The sequence below is a fragment of the Arvicola amphibius genome, chromosome 3 (genome assembly GCF_903992535.2).
Source record: "Arvicola amphibius chromosome 3, mArvAmp1.2, whole genome shotgun sequence".
NCBI lineage: Eukaryota > Metazoa > Chordata > Mammalia > Rodentia > Cricetidae > Arvicola > Arvicola amphibius.
Window position 1 is genome coordinate 146,300,821 of NC_052049.1, and position 17,074 is coordinate 146,317,894.

The window sequence follows — 17,074 nt, forward strand, 5'->3', positions numbered from 1 at the left end:
CTCCAAAGGTGTCTTGGATTTCCCCCACCTCTTACTTAGAGACCTCTGATGCACCCTCCCCCTTGCCCTTGCAGCTTATTTCGGTGCGACACTCAACACCTTCATCCATGTGCTCATGTACTCGTACTACGGCTTGTCCTCTGTCCCTTCCATACGTCCCTACCTCTGGTGGAAAAAGTACATCACTCAGGGGCAGCTGGTGAGTAACTTCGTCCCTGTGCCCGGAACTGGCTCCCTACTGGACACAGTCCTCTTCCAGGCCGTACTTTTGTTTAATTGAATCCAGTTGATGTGGTTCAGCTTGTCATGGGCAGGTTAGGGGATACTCTTGTTTCTAGAGGATGGAGAGACTGCTCTGGACTGGGGATACCTCGAGTCTTGAGCTTCCCACCTTCAGGTCAGTCTTAGTTCTTACTCGTGTGTGTAAGCACATATAGTGTGCACACGTGTACCTGTGAATGCTCTCTCATTTCCAGAATGAAGATGAGAACTTTGTTGCTAAGAATTTCAGGGAGCCCTTCCAAGGTGCTGAGTTCAGAGCTCTTGCAGCTTCCTAGACAGCCTATTGGCTGAGGTACAAGGTGATGCCTCTGGCCCCCTGGAGCAGAGCACCCTGTGTGATCGGCCCTGGCAGAAGCTGGCCAGTAAAGGTCTGGTCTTTATGATCCTTTTCACCATTCATTCTTCACCCATGGCCAGTTGTCAGTATATCATAGATACACCCTCCTTCCCCCTAGTGAGAGCATCCTGAGCTAATTAGTAATGCTACTATGTCTCCACACGGGCGTGTTTTGTTCTGGATGTCAAGCACTCATGCTAAATAAATGGTTTCTCCCTTTCGTAGGTGAACACATTGAGGCAGGAGGCTGCAGGGACAGGAACTGAGCCCCCCAGCCCGGGCTTGCCACGTCCCTTTGTTCCAAATGAATCTAATTTAGATTCCCCCCGAATCAATCTTGATTTTTCGAATTTAAAAATAACAATCTGAGAAGCTTGAGCTCCTTCTGTGGTTGGTGTTTCATTATCACCTCTGCCAGCTGCTCGGAGGTCCTTGTTAATCTTTTTCTCACTTGTGAGGAAGGGTAATTGTTCTCTGGCCTCCTCTGGTAGCAGGGAAGGAAGGATGCAGAGATGGAGCTATGCCTAGTCATAGCTCTGGCAGACAGAGTGTGCAAGAACACCTTGGGCGTTGACGTCCTGCTGGGTTCTGTGTTCTCTGCCTAGCTCCATTTTTCCTCAGAGGACTAGCCTGAAGAAATAGCGGAAAACAGAGAGCTGGTGGGATTTCTGAGATATCCCTGGGCTGGCCTTGTTCCTGTTGTTCCTCCTGGGGGTGCTTTAGTAGTCACGTGTCTTTGACACCTTTGCAGCGTGTCTCTGTGCAGGTCCACCTGTTTTTCAAGGTTGCCCATCAGAAGTCGTCTATAGAACTAGCATTGTGGCCGAGAAGAGTTTTCATGTTCATGACAGCTTTCACCACGTCAGAGTGAACACATACGGAGTAGGAAGTGTCAGTCAGATCATGTGTGACACATAAAATCACTGACCCTTAAAACACACTGCTCACTCCTCTCTCTGGTATCTCTTTGTGCTGAGTCCCATAATTTTGGAGAAAGGTGGTTTAATAGCTTTGAGGAGAGGTGGGGACAGACGTACAGGGGTTAGGATCAAAGATGTTATCAAAGGCTGGCAAATGCTGGTTCCAAAACTTGGCTGGGCGCTCTGATCCCAGTCCCCCGGCTGGGACCCCGTGTGTTCTCTGCTACTGCTCAGTGCTGGCCTTGCTCCTCCAGGTCCAGTTTGTGCTGACAATCATTCAGACGAGCTGTGGACTCCTCTGGCGGTGTAGCTTCCCCCTTGGGTGGTTGTTTTTCCAGATCGGATACATGATCTCCCTGATTGCGCTCTTCACAAACTTCTATATTCAGGTAAATCTCACCCTGAGCTGACCCCTGACCTTCAGCCTTTCAGTAGGGCTGTGTGGAGCCACCGCTGGGTGCTGGCCATGTGCTCTGGGGGAGCCTTTGTAGGAATGGAGGAACCGCCCGCTTTGCTCTCAATACTGAGACTTGGGCATCTGGGGACTCAGGTGGGAAATGCCACGTTTAGCGGGGTGCTATTTTTCCTGCCCTCTGGCCTAGTGCAGAGACATAAAGAGGTGATTTTTCAGTCAGAAGTCTCAGCCCCACTGCCCTGCTTATTAATTAGAGCTACGCGACATTTCCATCAAAGCCCTCTGATGGAATTGAAACCTACCATTTTGTCCCACTCTTCCTACATGCCCACTGCTCAAGTTCGGGCCTTGAGTTTGGTCACGGGATGTGGTAGAGGTTTGTGTTCACAGACTCTCTCTGGGGCACCTGACCACCTGGCACACACTGATGATTCTCTTGCTTTTGTGGCCAGCGCCAAGTGGCGTCAGCCCCCACTGACCTGGGCAGGAGGTCAGGAAGAAGGGCAAAGGAAACGGGTCCTGAGGAGAGGCCAGTAGTGTGGAACAGCCCCGTGAAGGCTCAGCCACTGTTTCTCTTCTGTGACTTGGTGACTCCTGGTTTGCTGGGCCCTGACTATGGGACCTTTTTCCAGTTGCTCCCAGCAGCATAGTACTCAGTACAAGAGAGCTGAGGTAGGAGCTGGGGCAATACGAAAAAAAATTAATGGCAAGCAATGGCTTGTGTGTTAGAAGAGCTACTATCCAGTGGGGGAAGCCAATTTAGTCACAGCCATCGCTCCACCATCTAGATCCTGTGAGGCAAAGCAGAATGGACATAAATTCTGTATTATATATATAAATGTTTTTATAAATTTATTTATAAATGTATTTTATATATAAATGTTTCTGTTGTGGCCTAGGAGTCAGAGAATCTATAAGCTAAGCCTAAAAAAAAAAAAAAAACAAAACACGGAAGTGTGATTGCAGTAGAAAATGGTTATTTGAGCATAGGAATTACTTGATAAGATTTATCAAAGAAGGAAAGCAGGCCTCATTAGGTGCAGCCTGGTACAGTTCTCCTGGTTAGCAGGCACTCTTCTGCCCTGTCCATTTCAGACTTACAGCAAGAAAGGGGCCTCTCGGACGAAAGAGCACCTGAAGGGCCACCAGAACGGGTCCATGGCTGCCGTCAACGGACACAGCAGCAGCTTCGCTTCCCTGGAAGGCAACGCGAAGCAGAGGAAGCAGAGGAAGGATTGACATGGCAGAGCCGAGCCCTCCAGACCATGGCGTGTGATTGTAAGCACAGTATGAGTTGTGCCCTGACGCTCGTAACAGCTGCTGTCACTAGTCTGGCCTACTGTAGGGTGATTTATGTAGGACCTTTCTCATCAGTTCAAAGCCCCTAGAATATGTACACAGATTATACAAGTAGGCAAACAACTTCTCACATTTCTGGGCTCTCCTCGACCCCTGCGCTAGATGGTGGAAAGGGAGTGTTATTGTAGTATACGACACTGCTGTTGCCTTATTAGTCCTAACATGATAGGTGCTGAATTGTGGTTCACAATTTAAAACACTGTAATCCAAACTTTTTTTTTTTTAAGTGTAGACCATGCATGTGATTGTGAATGTAAATTTGTAGGATGCTGTTAACAGTAGAAAAACACACAATGCCTTAAGACTTTAAAAAAAAAAAAAAAGCAGGGCCCAAAGCTTAGCAGTTTAATTAGGGTATGTTTCAACTTTGTATTCATTTGTAATAGCTCTGTTTAGGGAAAAAAAATCAGATATGTGATTTCTGAAACAAGAGTACGGTGTGTGACTCCAGTGTCCTGGTGGCGCAGACTCTGACGACCTTCGGTTTTATACTGCTGGCTTTCATCAACAGGCGAAGTCTAGTGGGACAGTCGGTTTAACTTTTTAACAGATCTTATTTTTTTATTTTGAGTGCCACTATTAGTGTGTTTAAAGAGGTGGGGAAAGGGTCCAAAGATGTCTTGAGACACTTACATATCTCTTCTTGGTCCCCCCACCCCCCGAGTCTAGGGTGACTATAGGAGGGTGAGCAGGCCACTTCTGAAGTGCTGAGTGTTTATATGCAGGAGACAGAAAGTCCACTCTACTTCCCGCCATTTGAAAAGAGGAGAAATACCTTTCAGGAAGGGTGACTAGATATTTACTACATGACAGTCACATGGACCGACCATGGGGAACTGGTTACCTGGGTCCAAAGTTTGTATTGTTTTTCTGTAGTGCTATTTTGACATATACTTCCTTTTTAAATGTGCCTAATTTACCACGAGACCAGGAAGCACCTTAAGTATTTTGAGGTAAAATTAAAGACATAGCTAGAGCATGAAGGAACGGGCATCTGGGGAGTGATTGCTTATTCAGTGTAAAGCTTGGCAGCGTCTGTAATTTTTTTTTTTTTTTTTTTTTTTTTTTTGCTTAGCATCTAAAGATTGGTTTAAAGCGCTTGTTTAAAAGTAACAGACTGCTTATCTTAAACTCGTGTCTCGTCCACCTGAGGCAGTGGTCATACAGATGGGGACTCTTATGTGTGTCGTTTTTTTAAAGTGTTGAAAGTTTAGCCTTTGAATACCTTCTGCATTGAAAAAGAAATTCATTGAACCACTCTCGACACATCTTAGCAGATGATTGACAATGTATAAACTAATTGTGGTTTGATATTTATGTAAATATCAGTTTACCATGCTTTAATTTTGCACATTCATATTATAAGGAGCCAATTGGTCCTAATTAGTCTTGTGGGTTTTCTGTTTGGAAGGAGTTGCAGCATCTGTTTACATTTATCAAATTTAGAATGTGTATATTTGTGTGTGTCTTCATCCTAGGTACCAGTTTGCAGGTGTCTTTACGTATTTCAGTACAAAGACTATAACATTCAATAGTGTGCTGTCAAAATGTGCTTAGCTCATCTGGATATACCCACACTGTTGATAATGTCTAAACATTAATCATTAAAACATTTTTGATTACCAGTTTCGTGTTTTCATTGTTCGATGGGCATCCTGTTCCGAAAGACTGGAGGTTGGTCGACTCTATCACTGTAGAACTTAGTAACACCGGGTGGACAGTGGCTGTGTTAGTCAGGGCTCTCTAGAGGAACAGAATGTACAGAAGGCTGCATACATTCATCTGTATTTGAGATTGATTAGAGTGGCTTACAAGCTGAGGTCCATCTAGCCCAACAATGGCTGTCTACAAATGGAAGACCCAAGAAGCCAGTAGTTGTTCAACCCGTGAGGCTGGATATCCCAGCTGCTCTTTAGTATGTACTGGAATCCCAAAGCAGTAGGATCTAATGTCAGTGAAGGAATGGATTTGCTAACCAGAGTGAGAGCAAGCAAGCAAAGAGAAGAGAGCTTCCTTTTTCTGTGTCATTTTTATAGGCTGCCAGTAAAAAGTGTGGCCTAGATTAAAAATGATCTTTCCACCTCAAAGATTCATATTAGAAGTAAGTCTTCCCACTTCAAATTATTTAATTCAACTTTTTTAAAAAAATTTTTTTAGATTTATTTTATGTGCATGCGTGTTTTGCCTGCCTATATATTTATACGTGTGTGTGTGTGTGTGTGTGTGTGTGTGTGTGTATCTCAAGTCGGAAAGTGTTGGAGCTCCTGGAACTGGAGTTGCAGATGGTTGTGAGCCACCATGGGGTGCTGGGATTTAAACTCAGGTCTTCTGCAAGAACAGCCAGTGCTCTTAACCACTGAGCCATCTCTCCAGTCCCCAAATGATTTAAGAAAGAAATCCCTCACTGGTGTGACCAGCCATTTGGGTTTTAGTTAAGTCCAGATGTAGTCAAGTGGACAACCAAGAATTGCCATCCCGCTTCCCACGAGGAAGGACCCCATGAGATAAAGCAGTGTCCCCCAACCCCAGCTCCTCCTGCCTCCCCCCCACCTAGAGATTCCAGCTCTGAACACACTCCTTGATCCTTTCTTCCTGGCCTCCCGTCCTCTCCCTTCATCTGGCTGAGCTACTTTTCTCGTTGTAGACCATACGTGAGCATTTTTCTGTGAGGAGCAGGCTAGACACCATTTCAGTCCACATGGAAGCCACTCGACTGAGTCATTGTGGGGTACAGAACAGCCACAGCCGTGTAAGCGAGTGGGTGTGGCTGTCATAACACTGGATGTACAAAACAGAAGGTGTGTGCCATGCATTGCTGAGTCTGCTGGAGAGTAATGCGCTTGCTTCATCATCCCTGCCCCTCCCAACCTACCCCAGGCTTTTACCTTTCATTCTTGTCTACAGTGAGGTGGATGATCTAAATGTCTCATCTTTTTTCACAATGAGACTGGTGGCCTAGACGCCCGGTTATCCTGTTCCCTTCACACAATGGCCTGAAATGTAGGCTGGAGCTTTTATATAAATAATATTTTGAAATGTCACCTGAAAACTACATTGGCATGTTAAAGGATTACCAAGGGGAGATTGGCTAGTGGTGATACGAATCAGATCAGATTTCCCTTTATGTCTAGAACAAAGATAAATATAAGACACAGATATTAGAGTTATAGCAAGATAGCCTAGTATATTAGCACAAAGGAGGCAGAGTGAGGAAGAAGATGGCAAATGAGTCCAGCCTAGCGTTCTAGGCCAGCCAGGATCACATAGAAAACCCTTTCATCCAAAAAGCCAAGTTAGGAGAGAGAAGACAGTGGACAGAAAGGAGAGAGGGAAGTAGCACATCTCCCTGGAAAGACCAGATTGGTAAGCCACAGCCTAACACTCCCTCGTCAACAGTGTCCTGGACTGAGCTGAGGGCTGCCATCCTCACACCAGAGCTGACTGGTTTCTTGGTCCTCTGCTTACCTGGTTATCTAAACATTGGGAAGGTCAGTCCCATTGTTTGCATAGGTTCCCTTTCTTAGGATTCTAGGTGCTGACCTTTGCCTCTCCAAGACCGTGTTCAGTTGCGTCTCCTGGCGCTTGCTCTCAGGCTCTCTCCTCTACTGACAGGGGAAGAGAGCCAGGCCAAGCACAGCCCTTTTCTGTTACTGAGTTCTTTTCCCTGTGTAGACAGAAGCCTCCTTTCCCCTCCTCCTGCAGCCTTCCTACTCACATGGAAGGTGGCATAGCTTAATTGGAGAAGCCCAACTTGGGGCTCACAGGGGCTCTTAGCCTGTAAGACTGATCTTCTCCAAGCGCCCCAATCATGGCTTTCAAGTACAAGCTGCTATTTTACTCCTGGGGCCTTAATTGGCTGCTCCAGCTCCCTATCACAGAGGGATGGCGTTTCTTGCATTGAATCAGAGTTGAAAGCCTTGCGAGTCAAAATGTTCAATCTGCATTCCCAATTTTACCAGATTTCCCTTTTTATTATTTAATTTTTCCATATAAGTATATATTATACATTGACCATATTCCTCATTCCCTTTATCCCCCGTCCCTTTTAGTCTTCTTTGTTTCCCTAGACAGTGTGATTCTACTTTCATGTCATATATGTGTGTGTGTGTATGAATGAGTATGATTTATGTATTTGCAAAAATCTAAGAAACAAAATACACAATTTTAGACTCTTTGAAATTGGCTTACTTAATATGTTTATTTCCAGTTACATCCATTTCCTAAAAGTGACATGACTTCATTCTTTATGGCTAAAAAAATTAAAAATTAAAAGGTTCCATTTTGTATATGCATACACACACACACACACACACACACACATGCTACATTTTCAGCACCCAGCTTGGCTTCATAACACATTTGTGGAAATGGTTCTGCATGGGATACACATAATCTCTCGAATATTGACTAGGATTCCTTTGATTAAACACCTGGAACAGTTCAGCTGGGTCTCGTTGAAAATCTACTGGGAAGTTGATGGTGGACTTCAAGGATGGGAATTTCTTTTTGTTTTTTTTTGGATTTTGTTTTGTTTTGAGTTTTTGTTTATCTGGTTTTTGAATTTTTTGATGCGGGGGCTCTGTTGTGGGTGTCATAGAACTCACTCACTCTATAGATCGGGCTGGCCTCAAATTCACAGAGATCCCCCTGCCTCTGCCTTCTGAGTGCTGGGATTACAGGCATGCTCCACCACCGCCTGGCAGATGTGAATCTCTTAAGACTGATTTTTTTTTCAGTGTTGATGAAGAAGGTCATTGTAATTTCGTTGGTGTTGCATTGAATGTGTACAGGGCTTTTGGTAGTCTAGCCAATATTAATTCCTCTAATTCATAAGCACAGTGTTCCCTCAGTTTCTTTCTTTAGTGTTTTCAGCTTCCTTGGTTATTTATATTCCAAGGTGGATGTTTTGTTTTATGAATGAGACCATTACCCTGAATTCTTTATCTCTGTGCTTCCCTTATTTTCTGGAAATCCAGAGATGGACCTGGCCAGAGCCCATTCACCTGTCCAGTATTTAATTAAAGTTTGCTTCAAATTTGACTTTAAATTGTGGTAGTGGTATTATTGTCAACCCGTGGGGTTAACAACAACAAAAAAATTATAGACTAATCTCCCTGATGAAAATAAAGGCAAAAATTCTCAATACTTTCAAACTAAATTCTAGAACAAATTAAAAAGATCATTCATCACGATCATGTTGGCTTCATTCTGAAGATGTGGAAATAATACAACATATTCAAATCAGCAAGTGTAATAAACAGATCGATAAATGCACTCGAGGATCACCTCAATAAATACAGAAAAGCCTTTTGATAAAATCCAATATCCCATCAAGATAAATGCCCTGAAGAAACGAGGGTAACTTTTTCAACACAGTAAAAGTTTTATAAACAAACCTATAGCCACCATCCTACTAGGTGGGGACTCAATGCACTTTCACTGTCTTTGGGCAAGGGACTTATAGGTCAGAGGCATTTTTGCTTCGTGGTTGTCTTAGGATAATAATTAAAACTTAAACTATAACTCTGGCTCTCACAATGTGTGTGTCATGTCCTGGTTTGGGCGTTAGGACAGTACTAGCTTTGCAGAAAGCTTTGTAGCGTTTCTTCCTTTCTGTTTTCTGGAGCACTTTGAGAAGTGTTGGTGTTATTTCTTTTTAGAAAGAATGAAGAAGTCTGGCAGAATGGGGCGGCAGATCTACCTAGTTCTGAACTTTTTTGGTTGGGAGATTGTTTTTTACTAGTTGAACCTCATTGCTTGTTTCAGATCTCTTGAAATTATTCCCCACTCTTGACTTAGCTCTGGTAGGTCAGTTCCCGTCTAGAAATTCATCTATTCCTTTCAGGTTTGTGGAATATTATTTCTAACTTACATGTTTATGGTTTCTGAATTGCATTAGTATCTGTTGTAATGTCTCCCTTTTTGTCTCTAATTTTATTAAGTTGACTCCTCTCTATTTGGGTTGGCTTGGATAAGGGATCTTTGATCTTGTTTATCCTTACAGCTTTTTTTTGGTAGTGATTTTTTTGTCTTATTCCTATTTTATTTCATTTCTGCCCTGATCTTACTTCTTTCCCATCTACTGCTTTTGAGTTTTGCTGAGAAAAGTTATGTATTCTGCAGTATTTGATGAGATTTTTCCGTAGGAGTCTGTTAAGACCATTTGATCTATAATGTTGTTTAATACATGTTTGTCTATTGGTAATATTGAGGTACTGAAATCACCTACTTTTATTATGTTGGGGTTAATCTGTATATATAATAATATTTTTAATAAAATTGGTGATACACAAAAAATTCAACACCTTATATACGAAAATTCCAATGCAAGAACCCAGACAGTAAAATCTAAGATGGCATGACTTCTCCAAAGATTGTATCGATCCCAGAGCAGTGGAGCTCCAATAAAAGTAAATTAGATGAAACCACCAAGAATTAAAATAGAGTTGATTATTTATGGTTTTAAAATATGGGCTTGCTTGTTCCTTTTGCTGTGTGTGTGTTCTCTTAGAATTCATTCTGGAGTTTTATGAATATTTTAGTGTAAGTATTTGCAATGCTCAAGAGGGACTTGATGGTAGTAGGTGTGGTGTCATTTTCTCTGCTAGGTTGGTGTTCAAGACACCAGGCTCAATTCCCAGTACTCTATGAGAATAGATTACTGTCTGGAAAAAACAAACAAACAAAAAACCCCACAAAACTTGCTTATTGGAAGGGTAGGCCCACTATAAAATTACAGTCAAATTGAAAACATTCACCCATTAGCCTCAGTCATTTCATGAAGTAAGAAACGCTGGTACTGCCCTGTGCGCTGCTATGTTAGTCACTGCAGGCTGCGGGGGGAGGGGAAAGCAGAGTGAGACTAGTGATTAGTAGAGGCTTTAAAGAGAAAAGCAGAGAAAGAAAATAGAAATAAAAAGGGGGAGCAATAGGAATAGAAGGGGGAGCGGTAGGGACTGGGCAGGGGAGATAAGACCCGTTTGAGCCAAAAGTAGGGTGAAGTTAAGCAGGCAAACTGAGGCTGAGCTACAAGGTGTTCACAAGGGCTTTGTTCTTTGGGGAAACTGTTTAAAGGAGGAGGGGAGGAAGAGAACACCAGCAGAGCAATTGGACGGCCACGTTGGCGGTGGATATTAAATAAGGTTACACAGAGGAGAAATAAATGTGAGAAGTGGAGAGCTGCCGAGGGCTGAGGACGATTGTGCTTCCATGGTGTCATCTGCTAAGGTGGAGGGAGCCAGAGTGGGGAGCAGGGTTTGGACAGCTATGGGTACAACAGAGACAGCCCTCTGGGAGATGCCTTCAGTGAGACAGCTTACCTTTATTCCAGAGTATAGGAAATATATAGGATTGGAAAACCTGGAACAGACCCTAATTTTCATTAACACACTCCTATCATAAGACTTTGTATGGAAGCAAGGTCCTATAGCAGGGCACCTAGTGTAAGTCTTAGTGAGCATCTGGGCAACAAGCGGAAAGCTTCTAGCAGGGACCCATGCCGAGGGTCACACTAGAGATGGATCAGGTATCAAGCCTAGAGACGTCCTCCAAATAAGGGCAGGCAGAGAGCAGGCAGCTCACTGGAGAAGGAGTCCTTCATGCTGCTGAGATCAGAGAAAGCTGCCAGGCCATGATGGACTGCAACCTCTGACCAGCAAGGCCTCCCAACAGACTATGAGCACAGTCTAGCCTGTTTGCTGGTTCCAGTATGAATCTCTGCATTCCTTCCTTGGCTTCTAGGTCTGTCACAACCCCTGGGTGCTCCTTTGTAAGGTTGAGTCTCAGAGGAGTCAGGAAGTCCTCACAAATAATCTTCTCACCTCTGGGCTGGCTTTGTGTGGTCCTGCCACTGATGCTGGGCACACCTTTCAGTAGCCCCTTAGGAGTCTAGTTAGGGATGCTAGCACAGCCCCAGGCAGGTCATTACAAGGTTGGGTTCACAGATGGTATTCTAATCTTCACCAATCGGGTCACCACTCCGTGTCTGCCCTGCCCCCAGGCAGTCCTTCTGGCTTTGAGACGTACCACATGGAACCCAAGCTGATATTCCCCTGCAGTCTGGCTCCAACCAGGCTTCTGCCTCACTGAACACTGTATTTTTTTTTTCTTCTTCAACCCTTCTTTCCTGCAGACTTGACCCTTTCTGCGGGTTGGGTTTTGGTGCATCATCCTTGACACTTGCTCTGAGTTTCCTGAGAGTCCATATGGACTACAGGCTTCCGGACACCTAGCTGCCAACTCAGCAAGGGTCTTTTACTATGGCGTGCCATGGCTGCCCGGTCAAGAGCTGAGAAAGAGGTTTTTCCTGGCATCTCTCTTCCCTCGGCCAGTTATGACGATTGCCTTCTTCCCCGTTCTCCTCTTTCTAATCTGTAAATTGTCCCTTACTGAAAGAGCAGTGCAGACTCTCTGGGATTCTCTCTCGGAAGCCATAGTTCCCACAGTGTGTGCTTGCTATTCCTTCCTTCTGGGAATAGGCCATTTCCCTGCTGATACAATCAATCCCTTGGTGTGCATTCTGAACTTTGTTGCTTTGTAAAGTTTGGATATCACTTCTCTCAAAGCTGTTATCTAATTTTGCCCAGTTTATTTCCTGAAGACTCAGACAGTCATCTCCATCGTCTAGATTTGCTATTCTTTTTGTTTTTTTTTTTTTAATGTGCATGTGTGTGTTGCCTTGGTGCGTTTTTGTGCACAACATGCACGCAGGAGCCCACAGAGGCCAGCAGATGCCATTTGAACCTCTGGACTGGAGTTAGAAGTGGTTGTGAGCTGTCATATGGATGCTGGAAATTGAACCCAGGTCATTTAGTAAAGCCCTCCCATAAGCCACTGAGCCCTCTCTCCAACCTCAGTACATTCAGCCCCCAAACATTCTTAACATTTCTAAGATCTCCCTTGCTCTTTGACAGACAATGTCATAGCAGCTTGGCCTGTTGGTCATTGTCTCTCCAGAGTTGTGACAGCAGCACTACAGTCAGGTTTAATCCATGCCTGACGTGTCTGACAGGAACTCAAATGTATCCCACTATCCTCTTGGACCGACCTAACCAGTTCGTAATCTCTAACCAGTTCGTTATCTACTCTTCTAGACTTGAGTGGTGATCCCGGGGGAGAAACAGTGGTTGCTCTCTGCTCTTTATCCTGTCTCTTTGGCTACCACCTCTTCCAGGAAGATTTAAAACTCCTGTCTGTCATCCTTGATGGGGTTTTGTTGTTGTTTTTGCATCTTGTCTGTCTTTCTCCTCTCAGCTATGTTTATGGCTCTCATCTGTCGGGAGTAATTCTTAGGCCCATCTTTGCCGCAGTCCACATGGGACATCTGCACTTGGCTTTGGTCTGAGGTCATGGAAGATGTCCAGGATAGGAGTTGTAGGGATGAGAAGCAGAGGCAGAGAGCCAGTGATGTGATGCCAGTTGTTCCTTTCCCAGATAATCTGGACCCTGTCTTGTTGCCCAGTTTCATCCCTGTGTTGACCAAACAAACTTGTGCGGTTGTTTATTGGGAGCGAGTAGCGCAAGGGTCTCCATTGAGTGGATGAAGCAAACTGAAGGCCCCCGTGGAGCTTCCTCTCCATTAGGATCAAAAGCATATACACAGATGCCCTAAGTGTGAGATGCTTTGTGGCTCGCGCAAGCTCCTAGGAGTTCAGGGAGGGAGGGCTCTCCCAATCAAGATGATGAAGGACTTTTCAGCTGAGCTTTCCAACAGTCTGGGTTGATGGAGATGCAAGCTGGAGGTTGTCTGGGAGCCGGCATTTCTAGTCCAGGAGCCCACATTAGCAAATGTGTAGAAGGCAGAGAGCACATGGCATGGAGTTAGTGGGCGTGTAGGCAAAACTGCTAGTTTTTAAAATTCATAGGTAAAGTGAGAGGAGTGTAGAATTGGTGTGTTCTCATTGATGAAAGGTGTGTCTTACTCAGCCTTCCGGAGGGGAAGGGATAATCATGCTGAGAAAGAATCATTCGGTCTGTGCCTCCTGTCCTCACCGTCGGTGCTGAGGGGGAGCATAGAGCTGGTGCTGGTGAGAATTGCCATGGCTTGGACATGAGCTGCAAACCTATGGAAGGCTTGTGAGTCAGAAAATCCCTCCTAACCCAAGAGATGACGTCTGAAGTCTGAACCTGTTAGGCACCTGAAGGGGGATATAGGTGGTGTGTGGTTGTAAATAAGCCAGCTCTATGTTGACTGTAAGCAAAAAAAAAAAAAAATTGTTCAATGATTATGTCAACACGCTGCTAGTGTTATTGTTTGAAATAACAGACACAGATGTGACTCTCCTTCGAGAGTCTGACAAAGGTTTAACCAAGCTAACCCTTCTCGGCAAGCTCCATGCCTTCCTCCGCGAGTGTTCCCAATGAAGTGGGTGCTCATTTGTAACGGTGTGTCAACACCGAGTTCCAGCATGTGTGGGCCCTACCCTGCGCCCTCAGGCATCGTTGAGTCCTGACGAAGTTGGGTTGGCCGAGTGTGAAGCTTTGGCTCTCTGCCCTATGCTATTTGGGTTAAAGGTATTTTAAGAACAAGGCCAAAAGTCACTGCTTGCCCTTACAAGGAAATGGTCAGCTAGCGGCCAAATCCTGCAAACAGAGCTGCACCCCTGAGGAGAGAGGAGAAATGATGGCCCCAAGGTAGACACGGAATTGCACGCTTATTTTAGAACCGGGGCTGAAAGGACACATGGTAGATGGGGTCCATCCATTCAGGTTTGCTGGCAGCATAACATCCTGTAGGGTCGAGACCTCTGTTGGGGACCTCAAGAAAGTTAGCCTTGCTTTTCTCTTTAGCTATAAAAGAGCTCTGAATGCCTAGCTGTGGTTTGAAAGAAAATGGTCCCCCAAAGGGAGTGGCACTATTAGACGGTGTGACCGTGTTGGAGGGAGTGTGTCACTGTGGAGGTGGACTTTGAGGTCTCATATATGCTCAAGTCACGGCCAGTGAGGCAATCTACTTTTGTTGCCTGAAAGATGTAGGAGTCTTAGTTCCTTCTCCAGCACCGTGTCTGCCTGCACGCCACCATGTCGCGCCATGATGAGAATAGACTGAACCCCTGAAAATGTAAGCCACCCAAATTAAATGTTTTCCTCTATAAGAGTTGCTGTGGTAGTGAGATCAAAGATTAATCCCTACTGCTTGTACTGGCTTTTGGGAACCCATTCTCTTTGGAGGGATACCTTGCTCAGTCTAGATATAGTGGGCGGGAGGGCCTTGGTCCTGCCTCAAAGAAATGTGTTAGACTTTGTTGACTTCCCATGGGAAGCCTTACCCTCTCTGAGGAGTGGATGGGGGGAAAGGTGGAGGAAACAGGAGGAGGGAAGGGAGTGGGAACTGGGATTGGTATATAAAATGAGAAAGGATAGTTCTTTCTTTTTTTAAAAAAAAAAGTAAATTTAAAAAATTGCCATGGTTGTGGTGTCTTGTCCCAATAATCGAAACCCTACCTAAGACACTAGCCCAGATGGCTGAGGTTAAGTCAGGACATAGGGAACTTCTAACACAGACTCACGATAGCTATCAGGGTCATTTCTTACCAGATGATATTTTAGCCAAGAAGATAGACATTAGTCACTTTTGCCCAAAGCAAATTATTAGTCAATTGTCTTAGAAATTTAGTTACTACTAGCTTTTTTCATAAAGGATTTTAAAGAAATATTTTAGAGATGTCTTAAAACGTAGTTGACTCACAATATGTGAATGTGAGAATTGCCTAATCACAGATGATTCCCAGAAAATAAGCTGTTCTCACAATAACTGGCATGCTATGTAATTGTAAAGGTGAATCAGAACTCTGGGATCTACTGTGTGAATGAGGCGGTTGCAGGCATGTTCCAGTTCTTTCCATATACTTCCTTCTAGCTCCTTCCTCTGGAAGGCATGAGAGATCTTGCTCCCCACACGCTTCTGACATCATATGCCAAGCCCCGAGAGATAAGGAATTCCATCACAGAGTTCCTGGCCTCTGTCTGGTCAGCGGTCCCTTCTGGAGTTGTCTGAGCGCTTCTCAGAAAAGCAGCCTGAACAGCCAACTAAAAAATATAAATAATTTTTAAATTTTTTAAAATGTCTTTCTCCGGGACTGGAGAGATGGCTCGGAGGTTAAGAGCAATAGTTTCTCTTCCAGAGGTACCAGCCTCAATTCCCAGCACCCACATGGCAGCTCAAAACTGTCTATAACTCCGGTTCCAAAGGATCTGACACCCTCACACAGACGTATATGCAAGCAAAACACCAATGCACACAAAATAAAAGTAATTAGTTAAAAATGACTTTCTCATATGTATGAGTGTACATGTGTATGCATGTTCCTATGGGGATACTTGTGTGTACAAATATGTATACATGTATGCGCATGTATTAAGGCCCGAAGGTGACATTGGACATCTCCCTCAGTGGTTAGGTATGGTCTCTCTTTGAATCCAGATTGTGCCTATCTGGCTAGCCTGGTGTGTTAGCTTGCTCTGAAGATCCCCGATCTTTACCTGCCCAGCTTTGGAATGACAGGTGAGCCACCATATCCGCCTGGCATGGGTGCTGGAGATCCAAACTCTGTTCCATGACAAACACTTGAACTACTGACCCATCTCCCCGGACTAAATATCTTTCTGCTAATTGTTCTCTATTCAATTCATTTTTAATGTTTCATAGAATACATTTTACAGAGAAGTTTTTATAACTTCATCATGGCATTTTTATTATGACTATTTTTTATTGATTTTATTGAGCTATACATTTTTCTCTGCTCCCTCCCTCCCCTCCCCTCCCCTTCAACCCTCTACTGTAGTCCCCATGCTCCCAATTTTCTCAGGAGATCTTGTCTTTTTCTACTTCCCATGTAGATTAGATCCATGTATGTCTCTCTTAGGGTCCTCTTTGTCCTCTTTGTCTAAGTTCTCTGGATTGTGGATTGTATGCTGGTTTTCTTTGCTTTATGTCTGAAAGCCACTTATGAGTGAGTACATGTGCTATTTGTCTTTCTGGGCCTGAGTTACCTCACTCAAAATGATGTTTTCTAGATCCATCATTACGACATGTTTTAACTTCTGACTTTGGTTCTGGATTTTTTTATTTGTTTCATTTTGGTTTTTTGTTTTGTTTTTAAGAGAGTCTCATGTAATGTAGCCCAGGCAGCTTTGAATTTGTATGACTCAAAGACAGTCTGGCAGCCTTGGAGTCTCTGAGGGTCTAGGCTACTTAGACATATAGCATGGCCAACTTCCTACTGCTGCGGCCTCTCCAGGATGGGTTTGGTGAGCCCTCCCTTTCTCTTCCAAAGGGAGGTGTTCAAGGGGATCTTCAAATCAAATTGGGGTGTCATTGGGGATGGGGGGCTCCTGTGGTAGGAACTAATCAACTACTCTTGTCTGGATTCTCCAGTCCAAAGAGCCCAAACCAGCCTCTTCAGGGGAAGAGAGAATTCATTCCCAAACCCATGAAACTCCTGGCCGACTAGGATTCCAGCCCTCTGACTGTGAAAATTGTCTGTGTGTGCTTTACTGTGTGCTCCTGCTTTCAATCAAATTCTGGCAGAGCGCTCAAACCTCACTTTCCTGCCTTTTCAGTTGTTAAATTGTAGGGGAAGAATGAGTCACCGTGGAAACCTTGGCCCTCACCCTGACATCACCCACCTGACCCCTTTGCCTCTCCTGTGTTACCAGGATGGGGAGAGGGGGTAACGACATGGCATGTAGTCCTATCTGGTTTCGAACTTGTGATCTTTCTGCCCCAGCCTCTCAACTGCTGGTATTGCTGGTGTGCTGCCT

The 17,074-nt window shown here is 44.5% G+C and overlaps 1 protein-coding gene across 2 annotated transcripts in view; it reads left to right on the forward strand.

Moving 5' to 3' along the window:
• Elovl5 (ELOVL fatty acid elongase 5) overlaps positions 1–4,938 on the forward strand; it is a 62,236-nt gene extending 57,298 nt beyond the window's left edge. For both annotated transcript variants that reach the window (XM_038321776.1, XM_038321777.1), the window contains exons 6-8: positions 75–199; positions 1,794–1,928; positions 3,050–4,938. In XM_038321776.1, coding sequence (XP_038177704.1) covers positions 75–199; positions 1,794–1,928; positions 3,050–3,193 — 404 coding nt within the window. In that variant the 3' untranslated portion in view covers positions 3,194–4,938. The remainder of the gene's footprint in view (positions 1–74; positions 200–1,793; positions 1,929–3,049) is intronic.
• The last annotated feature ends 12,136 nt before the right edge of the window (positions 4,939–17,074 follow it).